General features: G+C 48.5%; 1 protein-coding gene and 1 long non-coding RNA gene across 2 annotated transcripts in view; both read left to right on the forward strand.

Annotated features, from left to right (window-relative positions):
- Nucleotides 1-22341, forward strand: part of LOC309349166 — a 259434-nt gene that overhangs the window by 79487 nt on the left and 157606 nt on the right. The window lies entirely within an intron of this gene.
- LOC309348706 (uncharacterized protein) lies at nucleotides 3792-14348 on the forward strand. Its single transcript, XM_081874352.1, has 3 exons — nucleotides 3792-4099; nucleotides 10145-11139; nucleotides 13257-14348. Exons 1-3 carry the CDS (start codon nucleotides 3892-3894, stop codon nucleotides 13737-13739), a joined length of 1686 nt encoding a protein of 561 aa, XP_081730478.1. The 5' UTR covers nucleotides 3792-3891; the 3' UTR covers nucleotides 13740-14348.

Raw genomic sequence — 22341 nt, forward strand, 5'->3', positions numbered from 1 at the left:
CGCTTTCAGGCCGAGGGAGCCGGTGTTTGTCCACAGACAGCTTTCCGGGTCATGTGGCTAGCAGGACTAAACCGCTTCTGGCGCAACAGAACACTATGATGGAAACCAGAGCGCACAGAAACACTGTTTACCTTCCCACTGGAGTGGTACCTATTTATCTACTTGCGCTGGCGTGCTTTCAAACTGCTAGGTTGGCAGGAGCAGGGACGGAGCAACGGGAGCTCACCCCGTGGCGGGGATTCGAACCGCCGACCTTCTGATCGGCAAGCCCAAGAGCCTGAGTGGTTTAGACCACAGCGCCACCTGCATCCCTAGTGTGGGATGTAATCCATTGGTACAGTCAAATGCAACATTCCTTATTTCCGTAGAATGGGCACAGGCAGGGGGACATCCAGTCAGGGTAACTTCCTTTTCCACTGGTCTGGAGCATGTGACCTGCGAGATGCGCCTGGCTCTGGCTAACTCCATAAAACAGCGGAGTCATACAGCCGTTTTCTCAGCCTTCAAGTTGTCTTGTTCCAGTGTTGTCTTCTCTCTTTTGCTGCCATGCTGCTCTCCTGCAGCCATTTTCTTCTATCACTGTAAATTTTGCTGTCTGCTGGCTCTCAGCCTCCATATGAGACTCAGACTTTGTCGTGTAACTATTAAGTCAAGCCTGCCTTTCAGGGATCAAATCGTGAACTGACATGGGAGCAAACTTCTTGCTGCTTCACTCAGAAAGACTCTTGTGTCTTTATTCTTTTAAGAGGGATTAGAAGGGACACCAGGAAATAACAACAACAACAACAACAACAACAACAATTTATTTATACCCCATCCATCTGGCTGGGTTTCCCCAGCCACTCTGGGCGGTTTCCAACAAAATATTAAAATACAGTAATGCATCAAACATTAAAAGCTTCCCTAAATACACACAGACCATGCTCAAAGCATGGAAAACACAAATAGGCAAACTATCCCCAACCCCATCCCCACTAATCCCCCTGGCGTACCACCCATTATTCTACCATGCAGCACAAAACCTCCAGACAAAAACCTGGCGAACCAAAGGCTTATATCACCTAATAGACTTTTATAAAAATAACAAACCCTTGTCAACACAAGAAATACAAGACAAACTAGAAGACACCCAAATGACCTGGTTAACACAACACCAACTACATGCCCTCTTAAACAACCCAACAGTAAAATCAGCAGCAACTAGGCCCCTGACAACCTTCGAAAACCTCCTCCTAACAACAAAGGGAAATGGTAAAGGGACGGTATCCGCAATATACAAAATACTACTCCAAAATCCTGCAAATCCCCTAGATACAATCAAAAAACAATGGGAGAATGACATAGGCTATGAGATTAACCCCACTCAATGGACCAGAATGTGGTCTAAACCCCCCTTTAAATCCATATCAACGAAAAGAAAAGAACTCACACTGAAACTGACCTACAGGTGGTACCTAACACCAAGGAAACTAGCGCTAATACACCCAGGAACCTCACCAAAATGCTGGAGAGGGTGCACCTCCACAGGCACATACCTCCACATGTGGTGGGAGTGTCCCAAAATTCAACTATTCTGGACAACAGCCATACAAGAAATATGTAAAATAACTAAGCAAGTAATAGACATCACCCCAGAATTGGCCCTACTAAACATCTTCCAAGACAACAATGCCCATTTACACCACAAAGAACTCATAACCCACCTGCTCTCTGCAGCCAAAAACATCATAACCAGACACTGGAGAGACCTGTCAGGAGTAAGCATGGACCAATGGTACCAAATAGTATGGGAAACAGCCCTACTAGAAAAATTAACTAATAAACTGAAACTGACACGGGGACAAACAGAAGAAGACGCCTTCACCCCGGTATGGCTCCCCTTTATCACATACACAGCCCAACAGGACAATGACAATAATCCACCAACAGCATACAAATCAATATGGCTAACCTGATCCAAAACACCCACCCACCTCACTCACACACAAAAACAAAGACCACCACAGCCAACCACAAGCAAACAATCACACCCTAAGCCAACCCCAACCTCTCTCACCACCAAAGGAACACAAGTGAACAACACAAGCAACGCTGACACCAAACTCTACATACATTAAACATAATAGAAACACCGCCACCCGACCCCACCCCCATCCATCCTCCCTCTCCCCACCCCCCTTTCTTTTTTCTTTCTGTTTTCTTCTCCCCCAATGCCTCAACAAATGAAACGGATTTGTAAAAACGTTACATGGAAGAAGAAGAAGGAAAAAAAAATACGAGGCACTACACTTCTGTAAAACAAGAAAATCCTTAATAAAAAATATTAAAAAAAAAAAAGCTTCCCTAAACAGGGCTGCCTTCAGATGTCTTCTAAAAGTCTGGTAGTTGTTTTTCTCTTTGACATCTGGTGGGAGGGCGTTCCACAGGGCGGGCGCCACCACCGAGAAGGCCCTCTGCCTGGTTCCCTGTAGCTTTGCTTCTTGCAATGAGAGAACCGCCTGAAGGCCCTCGGCGCTGGACCTCAGTGTCAGGGCAGAATAATCTTAACTAAGGGGTCCGTATAATAAAAGCTATAGTTTTCTCAGTAGTGATGTATGGAAGTGAGAGCTGGACCATAAAGAAGGCTGATCGCCGAAGAATTGATGCTTTTGAATTCTGGGGCTGGAGGAGACTCTTGAGAGTCCCATGGACTGCAAGAAGATCCAACCTCTCCATTCTTAAGGAAATCAGCCCTGAGTGCTCCCTGGAAGGACAGATCCTGAAGCTGAGGCTCCAAGACTTTGGCCACCTCATGAGAAGAGAAGACTCCCTGGAAAAGACCCTGATGTTGGGAAAGATGGAGGGCCCAAGGAGAAGGGGACGACGGAGGACGAGATGGTGGGACAGTGTTCTCGAAGCTACCAGCATGAGTTTGACCAAACTGCGGGAGGCAGTGGAAGACAGGAGGGCCTGGCGTGCTCTGGTCCAGGGGGTCACAAAGAGTCGGACACGACTAAACAACAACAAAGAGGTTCAAACGTATCTGCAAACTAGCTTCCTGCTATATTGAGGGGAGTCTGCTCTGCTGCATCACTTCCTAGCATGAGTGAAGGAAGGATAAGACTGATTTAATAGATCGTTTCCTACTATCCTTAACATTCCCACACAGAGGAGTCCTTAGGAGAGGTGCAACATGGAAGAGGATGCACAATGGAAGTTTGCATGCAACTACAGTCATGTGTCATGTTGCGTTTGCTTCAGGTTGAACGTTTTCAGGTTGCGTCCCACGGCGACCCGGAAGTACAGTACCGGAAAGGGTTACTTCTGGGTTTCGCCGCTCGCGCATGTGCAAATGCGCAAAATTACCTCACGTGCATGCGCAGACGAGGTGAATCGCGACCCGTGCACACGCAGACGTGTTTTGTGTTCTGCTCATGTTGCGAACGGGACTCTGGAACGGATCCCATTCGCAACCAGAGGTACCGCTATGCTGTTTTGGTTGCATTCAGTATGTGCGCAACCTCGCAAACACACATCGCCGCAACCCAGAAGTGGCCAGAAAAGGGAACAGGGGCAGAATGAGATGTTGGATGATTGGGCTGCCCTTCTGTTCTTCTTCCAACTCCACCATGCTCCCATTTCAAGCCCTGCCCAACACCCTTTGGCAAAGCCAGACAGCTGACAAAACCGAGGACTCCGGTGCTCCTTCCAATATGCGCCATACCCCCCTCCAAAGAATGCAGCTCTGGCGGAGTGTTGTGCAGAAGAACCACGCGTGACAGCGCACTGACATCACAGTGGGCAGACTCTACCAACCTGGGCTGGGACGGAGGCCGTGCTCGGTTCGCCCAGCTCTCGGTGCAACCAGCCTTGAACTCGTGGCCGAGTGCCAGGACTTCTTGGTCCTCCCACATGGCCCAGACCGGGTGTCCCTGGGGTGTCCGGTCTCCAAACGCCTGCAGGAGCAGCGGGGACCACAGGCGGCCAGAGCAGACCAGGCGGTTTTCTCACGGCACGGAGGAGGAGGAGGACGACGACTGGGAGACTGACCAGGACTACGTCAACAATGCCAGCAGGCCGTGGGGAGATCGTGAGATTTCGACGGCCTCCATTATTTCTGGTAAGCCCAAGAAGAGCTTGGCCCGTCTAGTCCGGCATCTCGTTCTCACAGTGGCCAAGCAGATACCTGCAAGAAGCACACAAGCAGGATTCGAACACAAGAGCAACGCTCCCCTCCTGTGCTTTTGCCTCCGACTGTGGAGGCAGAGCAGAGGCGCTCTGGCTATAGCCCTCTCCTCCTCCAGGAATTTGTCCAATCCTCTTCTTAAAGCCATCTAGGTTGGTGGACATCAATACCTCCTGAGGAAGGGAGTTCCAGAGGTTAACGGTCTTGAATCTTCCAACATTCAGCTCCACGGGAAGTCCACAAGTTCTAAGGTCTTAAGAGAGGAAGAAAAACTGTTCTCTGCCCACTTTCCCCATGCCATGCCATTCCCAAGTTTATACCCAGCCAGATGGGTGGAGTATAAATATAATAATAATAATAATAATAATAATAATAATAATAATAATAATAATAATAATAATAATAATAATAATAGACTTCTAAGAATAATAGTAATAATTTTATATTTATGCCCTGCCCTTCCCGGTTCAAAAACCGGGCTCAGGGCAGCTAACAACAAATTTAAAACACTTAATTGATGCAACAAAAACAGCATAAAATACAGTATAAAACATGAATAACAATAAAAACAAAACAAAAAAATTCCTTCCAGTAGCACCTTAAAGACCAACTAAGTCAGTTCTTGGTATGAGCTTTCGTGTGCATGCACACTTCTTCAGATACACTGAAACAGAAGTTTCCAGACCTTTCTATATAGTGAGAAGGTGGGGAGGGGTATTACTCAGAAGGGTGGTAGGAATGGGTGATTGGCAGATAGCTGTGATGAGCCTGTTGACGACTCTTAACGACTGCAATAGGTCTTACAGGAGGAAGCAAGGGGTGAAAAGGTGAAAAATGGCTTTGTCATGTATAATGAGATAAGAATCCTAGGTCTTTGTTCAGGCCAGGTTTTTCCATTGTTTTAAGTTTGGTGATAAGTTGTAATTCAGCAGCTTCTCTTTCCAGTCTATTTCTGAAATTCCTTTGTAGTAAAACAGCTACTTTGAGATCTTGTATAGAATGTCCTGGGAGATTGAAGTGTTCTCCTACTGGTTTCTCTGTCTTGTGATTCCTGATGTCCGATTTATGTCCGTTTATTCTTTGGCGTAAGGTCTGGCCTGTTTGTCCAATATAGAGAGCTGAAGGACACTGTTGGCATTTTATGGCATACACAATGTTAGACGATGAGCAATTAAATAGTCCCGAAATGGTATGTGTGATGTTGTTGGGGCCAGTAATGGTGTTGTCCGGGTGTATGTGGCAGCAAAGTTGGCATCTGGGTTTATTACAGGCTCTGGTGCCAGTGTCTGTGTTAGGTCTGGTTGTAGTATTATTGTGGGTTAGGAGTTGTTTAAGACTGGGTGGCTGTCTGTAGGCAATGAAAGGTCTTCCTCCCAGAGCTTGAGAAAGAGAACTGTCATTGTCCAGGAGAGGTTGTAGATCTCTGATGATGCGTTGTACTGTTTTAACTTGGGAGCTGTATGTGATGACTAGAGGTGTTCTGTTATTTTCTTTTTTGGGTCTGTCTTGCAGCAAGTTCTCTCTGGGTATCAGTCTGGCTCTGTTGATCTGTTGTCTAACTTCATCTGTTGGGTATTTTAGTTCTAAAAAGGTTTGCTGTAGATCTCTTAGGTGAGAGTCTCTGTCAGTAGAATTGGAACAGATGCGGCTGTAACGTAGTGCCTGGCTATATACAATGGACTGTTTGGTATGTTTGGGATGGTAGCTAGAGGCATGTAGATATGTTTGTCGGTCAGTTGGTTTACGGTATAAGGTGGTGTCTATGTGCCCATCCTGTATTTTTATAGTAGTGTCCAAAAAATGTATTTCTTGCATAGATTGATTCATTGTTAGGTTGATTGTGGGGTGAAAATCATTGAATTTCTGGTGGAAGGTGTTCAGGGTCTGTTGACCATGTGTCCAGATGATAAAAATATCGTCAATGTATCGCAGGTATAAAAACAATTTAGGGGAAAAATTCATCCAATAAATGTTAGATGATCCCCAGGGCTAGCTGGCTAAATTAGTCCTATTTGGGCCAGCAAGGAGACCAGGGGAGAATTAGCTGTGGGATCCCAGAGCGGGTAATCTTCATAAAAAGGGGAGGGGGGGAAATAAAAGATCAGGCTGAATTCTAATTAAAGGCCAGGCGGAATAGCTCTGTCTTACAGGCCCAACGGAAGGTTAAATCCTGCAGGGCCCCGGTCTCACAGGACAAAGCATTCCACCAGGTCGGAGCCATCACTGAGAAGGCCCTGGCCCTGGTGGAGGATAGTCTGACTTCCTTAGGGCCTGGGACTTCTAAACTTCTATCATGTTGCTTCTTTCTCATATTTTCTCTATTAAAAATATATATATATATATATATATATATATATATATATATATATATATATTCTCTATTTTAAAAAAAATCATTTTCATTTGATTTTACAAATGCAAATCAATTACAATACCAAATGCATATCAATAAAATGAGATTTCTCTGAATCTCGCAACTTTCCCCCATCCACTTCATGGGTCCTATTGCCAACATTTCCAACTGCATATTATTTCATAGTCTCTATTTTGTACCCATCCATATATATTATCCATGATATTTGTTACATTACAAGTGGTATTACTGTAAAATCCTGCTAATGTTTTCTTCTGCTTACAGTGGTCTCCTAAAGAAATTACAGTGGACGCTCAGGTTGCGGATGTGATCCATGCGGGATGCACGTTCGCAACCCGCAGCGTTCGCAACCTGCGTCTGTGTGTCTGTGCACACACGGGTTGTGATTCAGCGCTTCTGCACATGCACAAAGCGCAATTTAGCGCATCTGCGCATGTGAGACCGCCAAAAACCGGGAAATAACCTGTTCCGGTACTTTCGGGTTTCGGGGGTCTGCAGCCTGAAAAAACACAACCTGAAGCGGCTGTAACTTGAGGTATGACTGTATAAACTTTTCCCATTCTTTCTTGAATTTCTTGTCTTCTTGGTATCTTGAGTTTCCCAGTCAGTTTTGCCATTTCAGCATAGTCTAACAGCTTAATTTGCCATTCCTATCTGATAGGGACTCGTTCTTCGTTCCATCTCTGGGCTACTGTTACCACATACATAAAAAGTCTTTTCTGTTCCTTTGAGATAGTTTCTCTAAACTGTTAAGTCCCAAACACTTTCCTCTTGGCCCTTTTCTGAACTTTTTCCAGCTCTCTTTGAGTGGAGGTGCCCAGAACTATGCCCGGTATTCCAAATATGGTCAATTACACAATGGATTTGTATAATAGCATTACGATAAGGTTACCAGATTTTTTTCAATGAATCCGGGAACACTTTTCAACTTCAGTGAATTTTGTATGGGGACTGATTTGTAAATCCGGGAACTGTCCCCTGGAAACGTGGACGTCTGGTAGCCTTACATTACAACATTGGCAGTTTTATTTTCAAGTCCTTTCCTAAACACTGAGATCCAGCTCCAAGGGCCTTCTGGCGGTTCCCTCTGCAAGAAGCCAAGTTACAGGGAACCAGGCAGAGGGCCTTCTCGGTGGTGGCACCCGCCCTGTGGAACGCCCTCCCATCAGATGTCAAAGAGAACAACAACTACCAGACTTTTAGAAGATATCTGAAGGCAGCCCTGTTTAGGGAAGCTTTTAATCTTTGATGCATTACTGTATTTTAATACTTTGTTGGAAGCCACCCAGAGTGGCTGCGGAAACCCAGCCAGATGGGCGGGGTATAAATAAATTATTATTATTATTATTACTACTACTATAAACCTAGGGAAGAAGGTAGCCATAAACATGAACTGGAAGGACTTTAGGAAGGAGACGCTGTTGCTGCCCCAAATTGCTGGGCTTTACTGCATTTATTTTGAATTATATCCCCAAAGGGCAGATTCAGACAAGGAATGGATTCATGACATCCATTCTAAGCGGTGTGTCTTGGACTTGTTAGGTGCAGAGGAACGAGGAGATGAACCAGCTGGGGAACTCCAAAGGGAAGAAGGCTCAGAACCCAAGGAGTGGTGGTGGTACAGAAAGAGAAGAGGGAGAAGACTAGAAGGAGGAGGTGTATGGAGATGAGAAGGGAGAGTTTGTGGCAGAGAGCAGTCAAGATTCAGAGACAGAAGCTGAAGCAGGAGAGGAGGGAGGTCAAGGGGTAGAGATGAGTCAGGCTGGTGAAGAATCATGGGTGTCCTACTGCAACAATCTCCCCTCCAACCTGGACTCCCGGAACCAGAAGTGGCATGAAGTGGGCGGAACCATGCAGGCGCAGTCTCCAACTGCTTGGAAAAAGCCCTGGGGAGGTAGGGCAGAGCTGTCAACTTTTCCCTTTTCTTGTGAGGAATCCTATTCGGAATAAGGGAATTTCCCTTTAAAAAAGGGGAAAGTTGACAGCTATGGAGGTAGGGACCTTTGGTCTCAGAAACTGGTCATAGAATCATAGAGTTGGGAGAGACCACAAGGGCCATCAAGTCCAACCCCCTGCCAAGCAGGAAACACCATCAGAGCACTCCTGACATATGGTTGTCAAGCCTCTGCTTAAAGACCTCCAAAGAAGGAGACTCCACCACACTCCTGGGCAGCAAATTCCACTGTCAAACAGCTCTTACTGTCAGGAAGTTCTTCCTAATGTTTAGGTGGAATCTTCTTTCTTGTAGTTTGGAGCCATTGCTCTGTGTCCGCTTCTCTGGAGCAGCAGAAAACAACCTTTCTCCCTCCTCTAGGTGACATCCTTTTATATATTTGAACATGGCTATCATATCACCCCTTAACCTCCTCTTCTCCAGGCTAAACATGCCCAGCTCCCTTAGCCGTTCCTCATAAGGCATCGTTTCCAGGCTTTTGACCATTTTGGTTGCCCTCCTCTGGACACGTTCCAGTTTGTCAGTGTCCAGTGTCCTGTGAACTATGTGGACACAGTACTCCAGGTGAGGTCTGGCCAGAGCAGAATACAGTGGGACTATTACTTCCCTTGATCTAGATGCTATACAGATGCAGCCCAGAATTGCATTGGCTTTTTTAGCTGCCGCGTCACACTGTTGGCTCATGTCAAGTTTGTGGGCAAGACCGACCTGGGATGAGCTGCTGTGCTCCTCAGGCCTGACACGCCACCAAGTGTGTGCAGGTCGTGTTCTTTCTAAGAAAGGGTTTACTCCAACATGCACAGTGTGATTTATTGCTGGCTCCTCCTGTCACTTAGTTTTCTACCATACTGATGCCTTCCAGATGCTTGGGAGGGACTACAGTGGTACCTTGGGATGCGAACGGGATCCATTCCGGAGCCCCATTTGCATCCTGAATAGAATGTAAGACGCATCTGCACGTGGCGTTTTGCCGCTTCCGCACATGAGCATGACATCATTTTGACTGTCTGCGCATGCGCGAGTGGCGAAACCCGGAAGTAACGCGCTCTGTTACTTCCAGGTTGCCGCGGAGCGCAACATGAAAATACTTATCCTGAAGCATATTTATCCCGAGGTATGACTGTACAGGGACGCGGGTGGCGCTGTGGATTAAACCACAGAGCCTAGGACTTACCGATCAGAAGGTCGGCGGTTCTAATCCCCATGATGGGGTGAGCTCTCCTTGCTCTGTCCCTGCTCCTGCCAACCTAGCAGTTCGAAAGCACGTCAAAGTGCAAGTAGATAAATAGGTACCACTCCGGCGGGAAGGTAAACGGCGTTTCCGTGCGCTGCTCTGGTTCGCCAGAAGCGGCTTAGTCATGCTGGCCACATGACCCGGAAGCTGTACGCCAGCTCCCTTGGCCAGTAAAGCGAGATGAGCGCCACAACCCCCAGAGTCAGCCACACTGGACCTAATGGTCAGGGGTCCCTTTACCTTTACCTATGACTGTACAACTCCCACCAGCCCCGGCCAAGCTGTGCAGGCTGAGGCTGATGGGTATTGTAGTCTAAAACATCTGGAGGACTCCCAGTTGTGGAAAGAAGATGTACTAGGAGGCCATGAATCGGAGACACTTTTTCACTGAGTCTTCCCGGTTTCACTTCTCTTTAGAGCTCTCTAGATCCATTCGAGAATGCGGCCTCGGAAAGCCGAACCCTCCCAGAAGGCCGGATCACGCCGATTGCCAAAGCCACCTCCGGGGTTGTAAGGATCCGGTGCGGAACCGCCCGAAGGATCCCGAGGGGCATCAGCCGCCGCTGTGCCCGCACGTGCGATCTTCGCCCAGCCTGGGTATAGAGAGGGCATCCCTGTTCAACCGCAACGCTGCAGAGAAACTGGACACTTTCTTCTCCCAGAAGGTGAAAGCCCGCCTGTCCGACCCCTGTGAGGACCTGGGGACCCCTCAGGAAGACCCCGTAGACCCCAACGGGCCCTGGAGGGACCCCAGGAAGGAACACGCTGGCCCCGAGCGAAACTGCAGGAGGCAGGATCACAGCCGCGCAACCCAAGGAAGAGGAGATGCCAGCCATGCCCACGGCTGCCAGCCATGCCCACGGCTCCTCCAGCACTGTCTGACTGGCAAAGGCGAGGCGTCGGAGCGCGTCTATTGGCGGCAGGAGAGCAGCAGGCCCTCCACGGCCGTCAGCAGCTCGGCACGGATCCTTCCTCGCTGCAGAATCAGCCATGTCCAGAGTTGCACCGCCTGTCAAGCGTTTAACAGGGACACGTCAGCGGGCATGGAGACTCTGCAGGAGAACGGCTGGAGTCTGCCGGAAGGGAAGGAGAGAGCGGGTTTGAGTGCCCCCCGCCAGAGGGAAAGGACGGGGCCTCCTTGCCGGCGGCAGGTGCCAGACCGGTTTTTGAAAGTTCAGCAGTGGCTGGAGGAGACGCCGGCCGAAGACCCTCCGGCCCAGCCAAGGCAACAGGGGCATGGGGCTGGGCATCGGGGCAGCCCAGGCACTCTGGGGTGGCCACCAATGTATGGATCACTGGATCAGAAGGAAAGGGATTCCTGGAGAGAGGCAGGAGGCTGTCCAAGTATGGATCCCACAGCTGAGATCAGGCACAGAATGAAGAGCCATCAGGAAGAGGATCCCACTCATCAGGTGAGGGGGCAGAGGGAAGCACTGGGGAATAATACAGTGGTGCCTCGCAAGACGAAATTAATTCGTTCCACAAGTTTTTTCTTCTTGCGAGTTTTTCGTCTTGCGAAGCACGGTTTCCCATAGGAATGCATTGAAAATCAATTAATGCGTTCCTAGGGAGACCGCCTTCAGACCAGGTCCGGGGACAGTCTGTCCCCGGACCTCTTCTGAAGGCTGGCGGGGGGAGAAGGACTTTTCTCCCCACCGCCAGCCTTCAGAACAGCCTTCTGAAGGCTGGCGGTGGGAAGAAAAGCCCTTCTCCCACCGCCAGCCTTCAGAAGAGTTCCTGCAGGGCTGCCTAGGCTGCGGATAGCAGCCTGCTGCCCGGTGCGAGGGACGCTCTGAAGCAGAGCGCCCCTCGCGCGGGGCAGACATCTGCAGCTTGGGGAGCCCTGCGGGGAACTCTTCTGAAGGCTGGAGGTGGGAGAAGGGCTTTTCTTCCCACCGCCAGCCTTCAGAACAGCCTTCTGAATGTTGGCGGTGGGGAGGAAAAACCCTCCTCCCACCGCAAGCCCCGGGAACAGAGGAGAATCGCTGCGCGCCTTCTCCTCTGTTCCCGGACCTCCCACCGCAAGCCTTCAGGACAGGTGCTGCGCTTCCCCGCTGTCCCCGGAGATTTCCCTATGGGCTTTCGTCTTGCGAAGCAAGTCCATAGGGAAATTCGTCTTGCGAAGCCGCTAAGAAATCGGAAAACCCTTTCGTCTTGCGGGTTTTTCGTTTAGCGAGGCATTCGTCTTGCAGGGCACCACTGTAATAATAATAATTTTATTATTTATATGCCGTCCATCTGACTGGGCTGCCCCAGACACTCTGCGCAACTTCTAGCAAAATATTAAGACCACAGTTAAACATCTACCAGCTCCATCTGGTACGCAGGATGAGACCCTCCCTGCCAGCGTACTGTCTCACCAGAGTAGTGCATGCTCTAGTTATCTCCCGCTTGGACTACTGCCATGCACTCTATGTGGGGCTACCTTTGAAGGTGACCCAGAAACTACAACTAATCCAGAACGCGGCAGCCAGACTGGTGACTGGGAGTGGCCGTCGAGACCACATAACACCGGTCCTGAAAGACCTACATTGGCTCCCAGTACGTTTCCGAGCCCAATTCAAAGTGTGGGTGCTGACCTTGAAAGCCCTAAACGGCCTTGGTCCAGTATATCTGAAGGAGCGTCTCCACCCCCATTGTCCTCCCCGGACGCTGAGGTCCAGCTCTGAGGGCCTTCTGGCAGTTCTCTTGCTGCGAGAAGTGAGGTTACAGGGAACCAGGCAGAGGGCCTTCTCAGTGGTGGCGCCTGCCCTGTGGAACGCCCTCCTGTCAGATGTCAAAGAGAAATACAACTACCTGACATTTAGAAGACACCTGAAGGGAAGCTTTTAATGCCACCTGCCCGTGGCTCCCAAGCCTCCCCAAATCAGTCAAAACGAGGAACGGGGCAGGAGATCGGGGGAGTCACGGGCAGGCGGTTGTTGCCCAGTTTTTAAAAAACTGCGCAATTATGTTTCACAGGGTGCAAAAGAAGGGCTTTGCACCTTTATACAATATGCATGTGTGCTTGGGCCCAGGGTCTTTTGCCTCACCATCCCCACTACTGACTCCCTGTTGCTACTCAGCTTAAAAAGGGGGGAAAATATGTGTCTCCGGATCCATTGAAAAAAATCTGGTAACCATACCTTTTTAAACCACATTAAACCACAGAGCCTAGGACTTGCCGATCAGAATGTCGCCGGTTTGAATCCCCACAACGGGGTGAACTCCCGTTGCTCGGTCCCTGCTCCTGCCAACCTAGCAATTCGAAAGCACGTCAAAGTGCAAGTAGATAAATAGGTACCACTCTGGCGGGAAAGTAAACGGCTTTTCCGTTTGCTGCTTTGGGTTGCCAGAAGTGGCTTAGTCATGCTGGCCACATGACCTGGAAGCTGTACGCTGGCTCCCTCGGCCAATAAAGCGAGATGAGCTCCACAACCCCAGAGTCGTCCGCGACTGGATTTAATGGTCAGGGGTCCCTTTACCTTTAACCATACTCTAAACCCGCTGAGCCTCCTCTTCCTGCTCTTCTGCCTTTCCCCTCCTGCAGACTTCCCGGCTCCACGCCTGCGACGACACCAGCACCTCTCCCGCCACGTGCTCCTGCCTCTTCTGCGAGCAGCAGAGGCCCCGAGCCACGCTGGTCACCGGCAAGAAAAAGCCGGACCCCTCCGCAGAGGAGGTGGCCGTGCAGCTGCAGGCGGAGAACCGGATCCCCCGGATTGTGGAGGCTTTTGAGCGCCGTTCGCTGAGGGAGGCCAAGATCGTGGAGAGGGAGAAGGCGTATCTGTCAGCCCGGCAGAGGGAGCTGGAGAAGCGGGCAAGGGCGGGCAAGGCGCGTGGGAACGCCAGGCGAGGCCACCACCAGGCCAGCGGCACCAAGGCAAGGAGGCCCCATACCAAGGAAGAGGAGCAGACGCCGCGTGAGGAGCCCAGGCCCCGGGCAGTGCCAGAGGGGCCCCCAAAGCGCCACCAGGCGAGGGAGCGAACGGCCAAGCCCAGTTTCATGGACAGACTGCGAGGGCACTACTAGATCCGTCGGCTCGAGAAGCCCAGGGACTGGACGAGAGGAAAGCCTGCGGCGACGTGGACGAGGGAACCGCAGCGTGGGCGAGGCTCCGAAAGGCGGTGGCTCCGACGCCAGCAGGGGCTGTTCATCTGCAAAGGCAGGACAGGAACAGGTGGCAGAACTGGAAGCGGGCATACCCTGGCGCTGGCCGTGGGAAGGGCATGCTAAACGTAGGGAGCCTGCTTCTCCCTCTTCGCCAGCCCAGGGCTCTCTGCCGTGGGTCTGGAGCTGGAGACTGTGCGCCCAAAGTTGCCACGCCAAAGGGATCTCTGAGAAGACGGAGTGATGGGCCAAGGGGTTGCAGGTGGCGCTCTGGGCCTGCTCTGGGCACAGCTGCAATGGAGGGGGCAGCAAGGTGAAGCAGTATCCCTGCCAGTAGGTAGGTTTTCCCAGCGGCTCCTGAGCCCCGTGCGAAAAGGATGCTTGCTTGCATGCAACACGGGATATTTGCCACTGCGTGAGAGCAGGTCCACTGGCCTGTTCCACGGAAGCTGTGGAGGTCGTGTGGTGCAATTCAAGCTGGTGTGTGAGTATGAATAAACCATAGCTGTGATGCAGCTGTGTAGATGAAGAGATGATGTGTCCCTTGCTTGATTGACGAAGGGTAGGAAGGAAGATGTGTGGGGAGGGGGTTAGGGGAGGGCTGGGACCTCTCGTGGGGGACACACCTTGCTCCTTCTGGGGTCGTTGAGCCCCTCGCTGTGCTCAACTCTCACCTGCGGCTCCCAGAGGCTGTCTGCAGGCGACAGAGGCCACACCCCAGGAAACCAATAGAAAAAAGACAGTCACGGAATTGAGAAATTGCAGAAAACAAATGAAATACAGCGGTACCTCGGGTTACAGACGCTTCAGGTTACAGACTCCGCTAACCCAGAAATAGTACCTCGGGTTAAGAACTTTGCTTCAGGATGAGAACAGAAATCGTGCTCCGGCGGCGCAGCAGCAGTGGGAGGCCCCATTAGCTAAAGTGGTGCTTCAGGTTAAGAACAGTTTCAGGTTAAGAACAGACCTCTGGAACAAATTAAGTACTTAACCCGAGGTACCACTGTACCGTAAAAATCAAAAAGCTTATTAGAAAAACCTAAAATAGAACAAAGCCTTAATGGGATAATCATCATCATCATTATTATTATTATTATTATTATTTATTTGTACCCCACCCATCTGGCTGGGTTTCCCCAGCCACTCTGGGCGGCTTCCAACAAAGATGAAAAATACACTAAAATGTCACATCTTAAAAACTTCCCTGAACAGGGCTGCCTTCAGATGTCTTCTGAATGTCAGGTAGTTGTTTATCGCTTTGACACCTGGTTGGAGGGCGTTCCACAGGGTGGGAGCCACCACCGAGAAGGCCCTCTGCCTGCTTCCCTGTAACTTGGCTTCTCGCAGGGAGGGAACCGCCAGAAGGCCCTCGGGAGATGGACCTCAGTGTCCGGGCTGGACGACGGAGGTGGAGACACTCCTATCCCACCCTAAGCTCCCTATGTGGGGAATATATTGGGGAAAACAAAAGGCTAAGGAGTGAACCCTACACAAAACTGGAGTGGAGTCCCTAAGACAGTTATGTGGTGCCTTGTCTGCCTCCTTCCGGCAGCCCAGCTGGTGCCAAACGTCTCGTTCTGCTTTCGTTTGGGCCACATCACCAAGGTCAAAAGAGGGGTCTTGCCATCTGAGCACCCCAGGACCTCCAAGCACCCTACCCAGGCTTGCACCCCGAGGAGATCACTTGGTGCTACTGACACAGCATTTTCGCTTCATCCCTGGAGGCACACTCCATTGCCTCTCGAGACAGACAGGTGTCAATAACAACAACAGATCTGGAAGGGTTTGTGATTGTGTTGCACCCAGTGCAAAAAGTTCTGGGTAGGCAGAAGGAATGGTGCCAGCCTGGACTACTACAACTCCCCTCAACCCAGCCGGCCATGACATATCCAGGTCGGGCTGCCCCAAACCCTGGCAAGCCCCTGCCAGTCAAGGCTGCACAATACTGAGCAAGGTGTATAAGTATAAGGTCTTCTTCCTGGTCCTGCTCCTGGACCAGAGGCCCGACAGAGAACAACAGGTGAGGGAAGGGGAGGGAAAGAAGATGAAATTGAGAGCGCCAAGAAGATGCTTCACCCATGACAGATGGACAAATATAGGGTGGGGGACACCTGGCTTGCCAGCAGGACATGTGGAAAGCATCTAGAGTGTCTTCGTAGACCACATCTTGGGAGGAAAGCAATGACCTAGACAGCATCTTAAAAAGCAGAGACATCACCTTGCCAACAAAGGTCCGTATAGTTCAAGCTCTGGTTTTCCCAGTAGTGATGTATGGAAGTGAGAGCTGGACCATAAAGAAGGCTGATTGCCGAAGAATGGATGCTTTTGAATTCTGGTGCTGGAGGAGACTCTTGAGAGTCCCATGGACTGCAAGAAGATCCAACCTCTCCATTCTGAAGGAAATCAGCCCTGAGTGCTCACTGGAAGGACAGATCCTGAAGCTGAGGCTGCAATACTTTGGCCACCTCATGAGAAGAGAAGACTCCCTGGAAAAGACCCTGATGTTGGGAAAGATGGAGGGCGCAAGGAGAAGGGGACAACAGAGGATGAGATGGTGGGACAGTGTTCTCGAAGCCACCAGAATGAGTTTGACCAAACTGCAGGAGGCAGAGGAAGACAGAAGGGCCTGGTGTGCTCTGGTCCAGGGGGTCACGAAGAGGCGGACATGACTAAACGACTCAACAACAGTAGACCACAAGCCAACAGTGTGATGCAGCAGCAAAAAAAGCTAATGCTATTTTGGGCTGCCTCGAGAGAAATCTAGTGTCCAGATCAAGAGAAGCAATAGTACTGCTCTCACTTGGAATACTGTGTCCAATTCTGGGTACCACAATTTAAGGAGGATGTTGACAAGCTGGAATGTGTGCAGAGGATGTTGGGTTTTCTTATTCTGGAGGTGGTCAATGGTGCTACTCAGAAGTGTTTGTTTGTAGTCCTGATCTGAATGGCAACACACCTGTGAGCTCTTGACAATTCAAAACACCTGTGGCCTCTTGACAATTTAAATAATTAGAGGGGGAGTTTAACTGCTGCACCAAATGCAGTAACGTGGTAGGGTAAATGAGTATCTGAAAACTGTATTTAAGTTGACCGTGTGTTTTGTATATCGCTGGTGTGGAGTGGTGAGTTGCTGCTGTCTGCTTATTTCTATTTTTAAATATATAATAATCAAAGATATTGTGGGCAGCCTTTTATTTTAACGCCCTAGTCGCTACATACACTCAGCTGGTGAAGAAGTCTAACAGAGGAGGGTGGCCAAAATGCCCAGGGGTCTGGGTATGTTTAGCCTGGAAAAGAGGAGGCAAGTTACTAGAAGGGAGATTCTGGCTAAACGCTAGGAAGAACTGTCTGACAGTAAGAGCTTTTCGACAGTGGAACAGAGGTCTCCTTCCTTGGAGGTTTTTAAGCAGAGGTTGGAGGGCCACCTATCATGGATGATTTACTTGAGATTCCTGCATTGTAGGAGGTTGGACTGAATAATAATAATAATAATAATAATAATAATAATAATAATAATAATTTTATTTATACCCCGCCCTCCCCAGCCAAGGCCGGGCTCAGGGCAGCTAACACCAAGTATAAAAACAGTTGATTAAAATACAACTTAAATAGGGATGTGGGTGGCACTGTGGGTTAAACCACAGAGCCTAGGGCTTGCCGATCAGAAGGTTGGCGGTTCGAATGCCTGCAATGGAGTGAGCTCCCATTGCTCCATCCCAGCTCCTGCCAACCTAGCAGTTCCAAAGCATGTCAAAGTGCAAGTAGATAAATAGGTACCGCTCCGGCGGGAAGGTAAACAGCATTTCTGTGCGCTGCTCTGGTTCACCATAAGCGGCTTAGTCATGCTGGCCACATGACCCGGAAGCTGTACGCCAGCTCCCTTGGCCAATAAAGCGAGATGAGCGCTGCAACCCCAGAGTCGGCCACGACTGGACCTAATGGTCATGGGTCCCTTTACCTTTACCTTTACCGTTACCGTTACAACTTAAAAACAAGATTAAAATACAACATTAAAATGCAGCCTCATTTCAGTAGAAACTCAAATCAAAAAGTTTTTTGGGGATGAAAACGTCAAGTCTTCACCAAGGCCAACTATCCAGACTGGTCCTACGTGGGCCAGAAAAAAGCCAGGGAAGTCCCCAAATAGGAGTTCCATCACAGAAGGGGAAAGGAAAAAGGAAAGAGGGGAAGGGGATCGAGTTGATTCCAAGCCGAAGGCCAGGTGGAACAACTCTGTCTTACAGGCCCTGCGGAAAGAGATCAGATCCTGCAGCCTTGGGGTCCCTGCAAACTCTCAAGTTCTATGATTCTGACATCTGGCCTCCTTCCTCTGCTTCCATGCCAATAATAATAATAATAATAATTAATAATTAATAATAATAATTTATTATTTATAGCCCGCCCATCTGGCTGGGTTTCCCCAGCCACTCTGGGTGGCTTCCAACAAAATATTAAAATATAGCAATGCCTCAAACATTAAAAGCTTCCCTAAACAGGGCTGCCTTCAGATGTCTTCTAAAAGTCTGGTAGTTGTTGTTCTCTTTGACATCTGGTGGGAGGGCGTTCCACAGGGAGGGAGCCACTACTGAGAAGGCCCTCTGCCTGGTTCCCTGTAACTTGGCTTCTCGCAGCAAGGGAACCACCAGAAGGCCCTCAGCGCTGGACCTCAGTGTCCAGGCAGAATGATGGAGGTGGAGACGCTCCTTCAGGTATACTGAAGTGCCAGATCCACCTGAGGATTGGATTGGGCAGGCTGGGTGGAGTTGGAGAGTGTCTGGGTGACAGGCAGAGAGAGAGAGAGAGAGAGAGAGAGAGAGAGAGAGAGAGACAGACAGACAGACAGACAGACAGACAGACGGATGGACAGACAGGCTCCTGTCTGCCCATCGCTGTGCCATTCCCTGCTCCCTGGGGCTTCTGAGGGGCATTCAGTGCAGCTACTCAAGCAGAGGATGGGATCCCCTCTGGGGCCAGACAAGTGTTTGAAGCTCTCTGCATGTGGATTGAGATGAGGAATCAAAAGGACTCTTTCCCTAAGGAAAGAAAGCAAGAGACTGATAACTCCCTGAAAGGAGGACCCCTTCTGGGGTGCTTGAGCCAAAATCTCCAGTCTCTTGCACCTCCAGACGCAAAATTTAAATTGGGAGGGGGGAGCAGACTAGTCTGTTTCTTTCTCCCTCCAGGAAAAGAAATCAGTGCTTGCTTTGCTCCCCATAACAGGAATGGCCATACAGATCTAACTCAGATAAATAGATAATTTATTACGGTCGGAGACCAGCTTATAAAACACACTTGGGGGTACAATCCCAGAAAGAAAACAAACAGTTAAAACAATGTACAACAATAAATTTAAAATTGGAAGAAATTTAAAGTTTAAATTTAAAGATTGGAAGAAATTTAACGTTTACTTACAGAAACATTGTAAAATTAAGGAATGTTAGAAGGATGCTGGAATGAAGTTATGTGGTTTTAGCAGAAATGTTATAAAGGACTAAGTAAAAATGGATTGTTAATTGGTGAAAGAAGAGAATGTAAAATTACAGTATATTAAGATAAATTATTAGGATAAAAACAAAGATGGAAAGGATTTGCTGAAATATCTAACTGAACTAGAATACAAAAAAGGGAGAGGAGGTCAAGGAAACAAGCAAATAAAAGATAAGTTATGGGAAGGCTTGATTTGTTTTTTAATTGTTTGTATTTTTCTGTTTTTTGTGTTTGTTTGTTTTTACTTATTGTGATGTATTGTCTTGTTTTTTCTTGCTTAATTTGGTGTTTTTTCTTTTTTCCTTTTGTAACCTTTAAAACTTGAATAAATATTATTTTTTTAAAAAAATTATAATTTATAAATGTGATAAGCGTATAGACACTTAAAACTTTAAGATAAGCTACCGCAGAGAGATGACTCAGTCACCCATGGAACTAAGTTTGGGATTTTCTTCACGAACTTGTTTGAGTCAGGGAATGGTCTGTGCCTACAGATCTGTAATCTGGTGACCATCCGGGTCATCTTCTGAGCTTTGCCTAACAGGAGAAGGTGGAATTTTTGCTTTTCTGGGAGGTCAGTGAGCCTTACCAGTAGGGGACCAATGGTCTTACTACATGCCTCTTCATAAAAGGGACATCTAAAGGACAAGCTCTGGGCTTCCTATCTCCCCCAGTGAACAGGCGCAAAATCTCTGAGCATATGGGACCTTCCAGGACCGGCCAGAGCAGAGCCGAGCTTCTGGCGGATCTAACTCATATTTAATATTTCATAGAATCACAGAATTGCAGAGTTGGAAGGGGCCACGAGGGTCATCTAGTCCAACCCCCTGCAAGGCAGGAATCTTTCACCCTTTTATATCCCACCTTTCCCTCTAAGCCGCTCAAGGTGGCTGATCTAATTCTCCCCCTCCTCTTTAATCCCCACAACAACCTTGTGAGGTGTTCAGCTGAGAGGCAGTGAGTGGATCACCCAGTGAGCTTCAGGGTGGAGGGGGAATTCGAACCCAGGTCTCCTGTGACATAGTTCGGCACTCTTAACTGCTACAGCTCCCTGGCTCTCTGTGTTACCTCCAGGCAACCACGATGGCCGATGATGGTCAGGGATGAAAATGGGAGCAGCAGTTCCACAACATCTGGATTCCTGCACTCAGGATTGCTGGACACTCATCATATTTTTTAAAAAAATAATATTTATTCAAGTTTTAAAGATTACAAAAAGAAAATTAGAAACAAAAAAAAAATACAGAAAAAATACAAACAGTTAGAAAAAGAAAAACAGCTCAAACTTTTACATAACTTTCTTTCCTTTGCTTATTTCTTTGACCTCCTCACACCTCCCTTTTTTGTATTCTAGTTCAATTAGATATTTCAGCAAATCCTTTCCAGCTTTGTTTTTATCCTAATAATTTATCTTAATATACTGTAATTTTACATTCTCATCTTTCACCAATTAAAAAATCAATTTTTATCCAATCCTTTATATCATTTCTGCTAAAACCACATTACTTCATTCCAACATCCTTCTAACATTCCTTAATTTTGCAATGTTTCTGTAGATAAACTTTAAATTTTTTCCAGTCTTCTTCCACTGACTCTTCTCCCTGGTCTCGGATTCTGCCAGTCATTTCCGCCAGTTCCATATAGTCCATCACTTTCATCTGCCATTCTTCCCGGGTGGGTAGATCTTGTGTCTTCCTGCTGGACAATCATCATAAAACATCAGTCAAGCACAAGAGGCATCAGTATAATGCACACAAAAGCTTTCCACAGATGCAATGGGTCTACTCGGAAGTAAGTCTCTTTGAACTCAGTGGGGCTTCCTTCCAGGACTGCATCCTCATGTTCAGTTGGAATCTCCTTTCTTCTGACTTGAAGCCATGGGTTCGAGTCCTACCTTCCAGAGCAGGAGAAAGCAAGCTGACTCCATCTTCCATGTGACAGCCCTTGAGATATTTGAAGATGGATCCCATATCTCCTCTTCGTCTCCTCTTTTCCAGGCTAAACATATTCAGCTCCTTCAAGCGCTCCTCGCAAGGCTTAGTTTCCAAACCCCGGATCATCTTGGTTTCCCTCCTCTGCATACATTTCAGCTTGTCAATATCCCTCTTAAATTGTTATGCCCAGAACTGGACACAAGTCTTCCAGGTGTGATCTGACCAAGGCAGAATACAGTGGTACAGTGGTACCTCGGGTTAAGAACTTAATTCGTTCTGGAGGTCCGTTCTTAACCTGAAACCATTCTTAACCTGAGGTACCACTTTAGATAATGGGGCCTCCCGCTGCACGATTTCTGTTCTCATGAAGCAAAGTTCTTAAACCAAGGTACTATTTCTGGGTTAGCGGAGTCTGTAACCTGAAGCGTCTGTAACCCGAGGTACCACTGTACTATGAATTTACTTGATCTGGACACTAGATTTCTGTTGATTCAGAATAGCATCAGTGGGGGGGGTTGTGGGGGGGGGTTGCTGCCGCATCACACTGTCAACTCAAGTTCAGCTTGTGTACTACAGTGGTGCCTCGGGTTACAGACGCTTCAGGTTACAGACTCCACTAACCCAGAAATAGTGCTTCACATTAAGAACTGTGCTTCAGGATGAGAACAGAAATCGTGCTCTGGCAGCACGGCAGCAGCAGGAGGCCCCATTAGCTAAAGTGGTGCTTCAGGTTAAGAACAGTTTCAGGTTAAGAACAGACCTCCAGAACGAATTAAGTACTTAACCCGAGGTACCACTGTACTAAGACCCCATGGTCCTTTTCACATGTTCTGCTAGTAAGGCTGATGTCCCCAATCTTATATTTGTTAAGTGAAGAACTTGACATTTGTCCCTCTGAAAACTCATTTTTGTTAGTTTGGGCAAAGTTCTCCAATCCTCTAAGGTCACCTTGAATCCCAATTCTGTCTTCTGCAGCATTAGCTACCCTTCCCACTTTGATGACCTTTGGATAGGTTGCTCGCCACGAATTAAAACTCCAATTTGTGGGTTCCTGTTCAGCCCGGGGACCTGGTTCTGCTCCAGATGTTTTGCGTGCCGCTCAG

The sequence above is a fragment of the Podarcis erhardii genome, assembly GCF_964252035.2.
Source record: "Podarcis erhardii genome assembly, chromosome: 8".
Classification (NCBI taxonomy): Eukaryota; Metazoa; Chordata; class Lepidosauria; order Squamata; family Lacertidae; genus Podarcis; species Podarcis erhardii.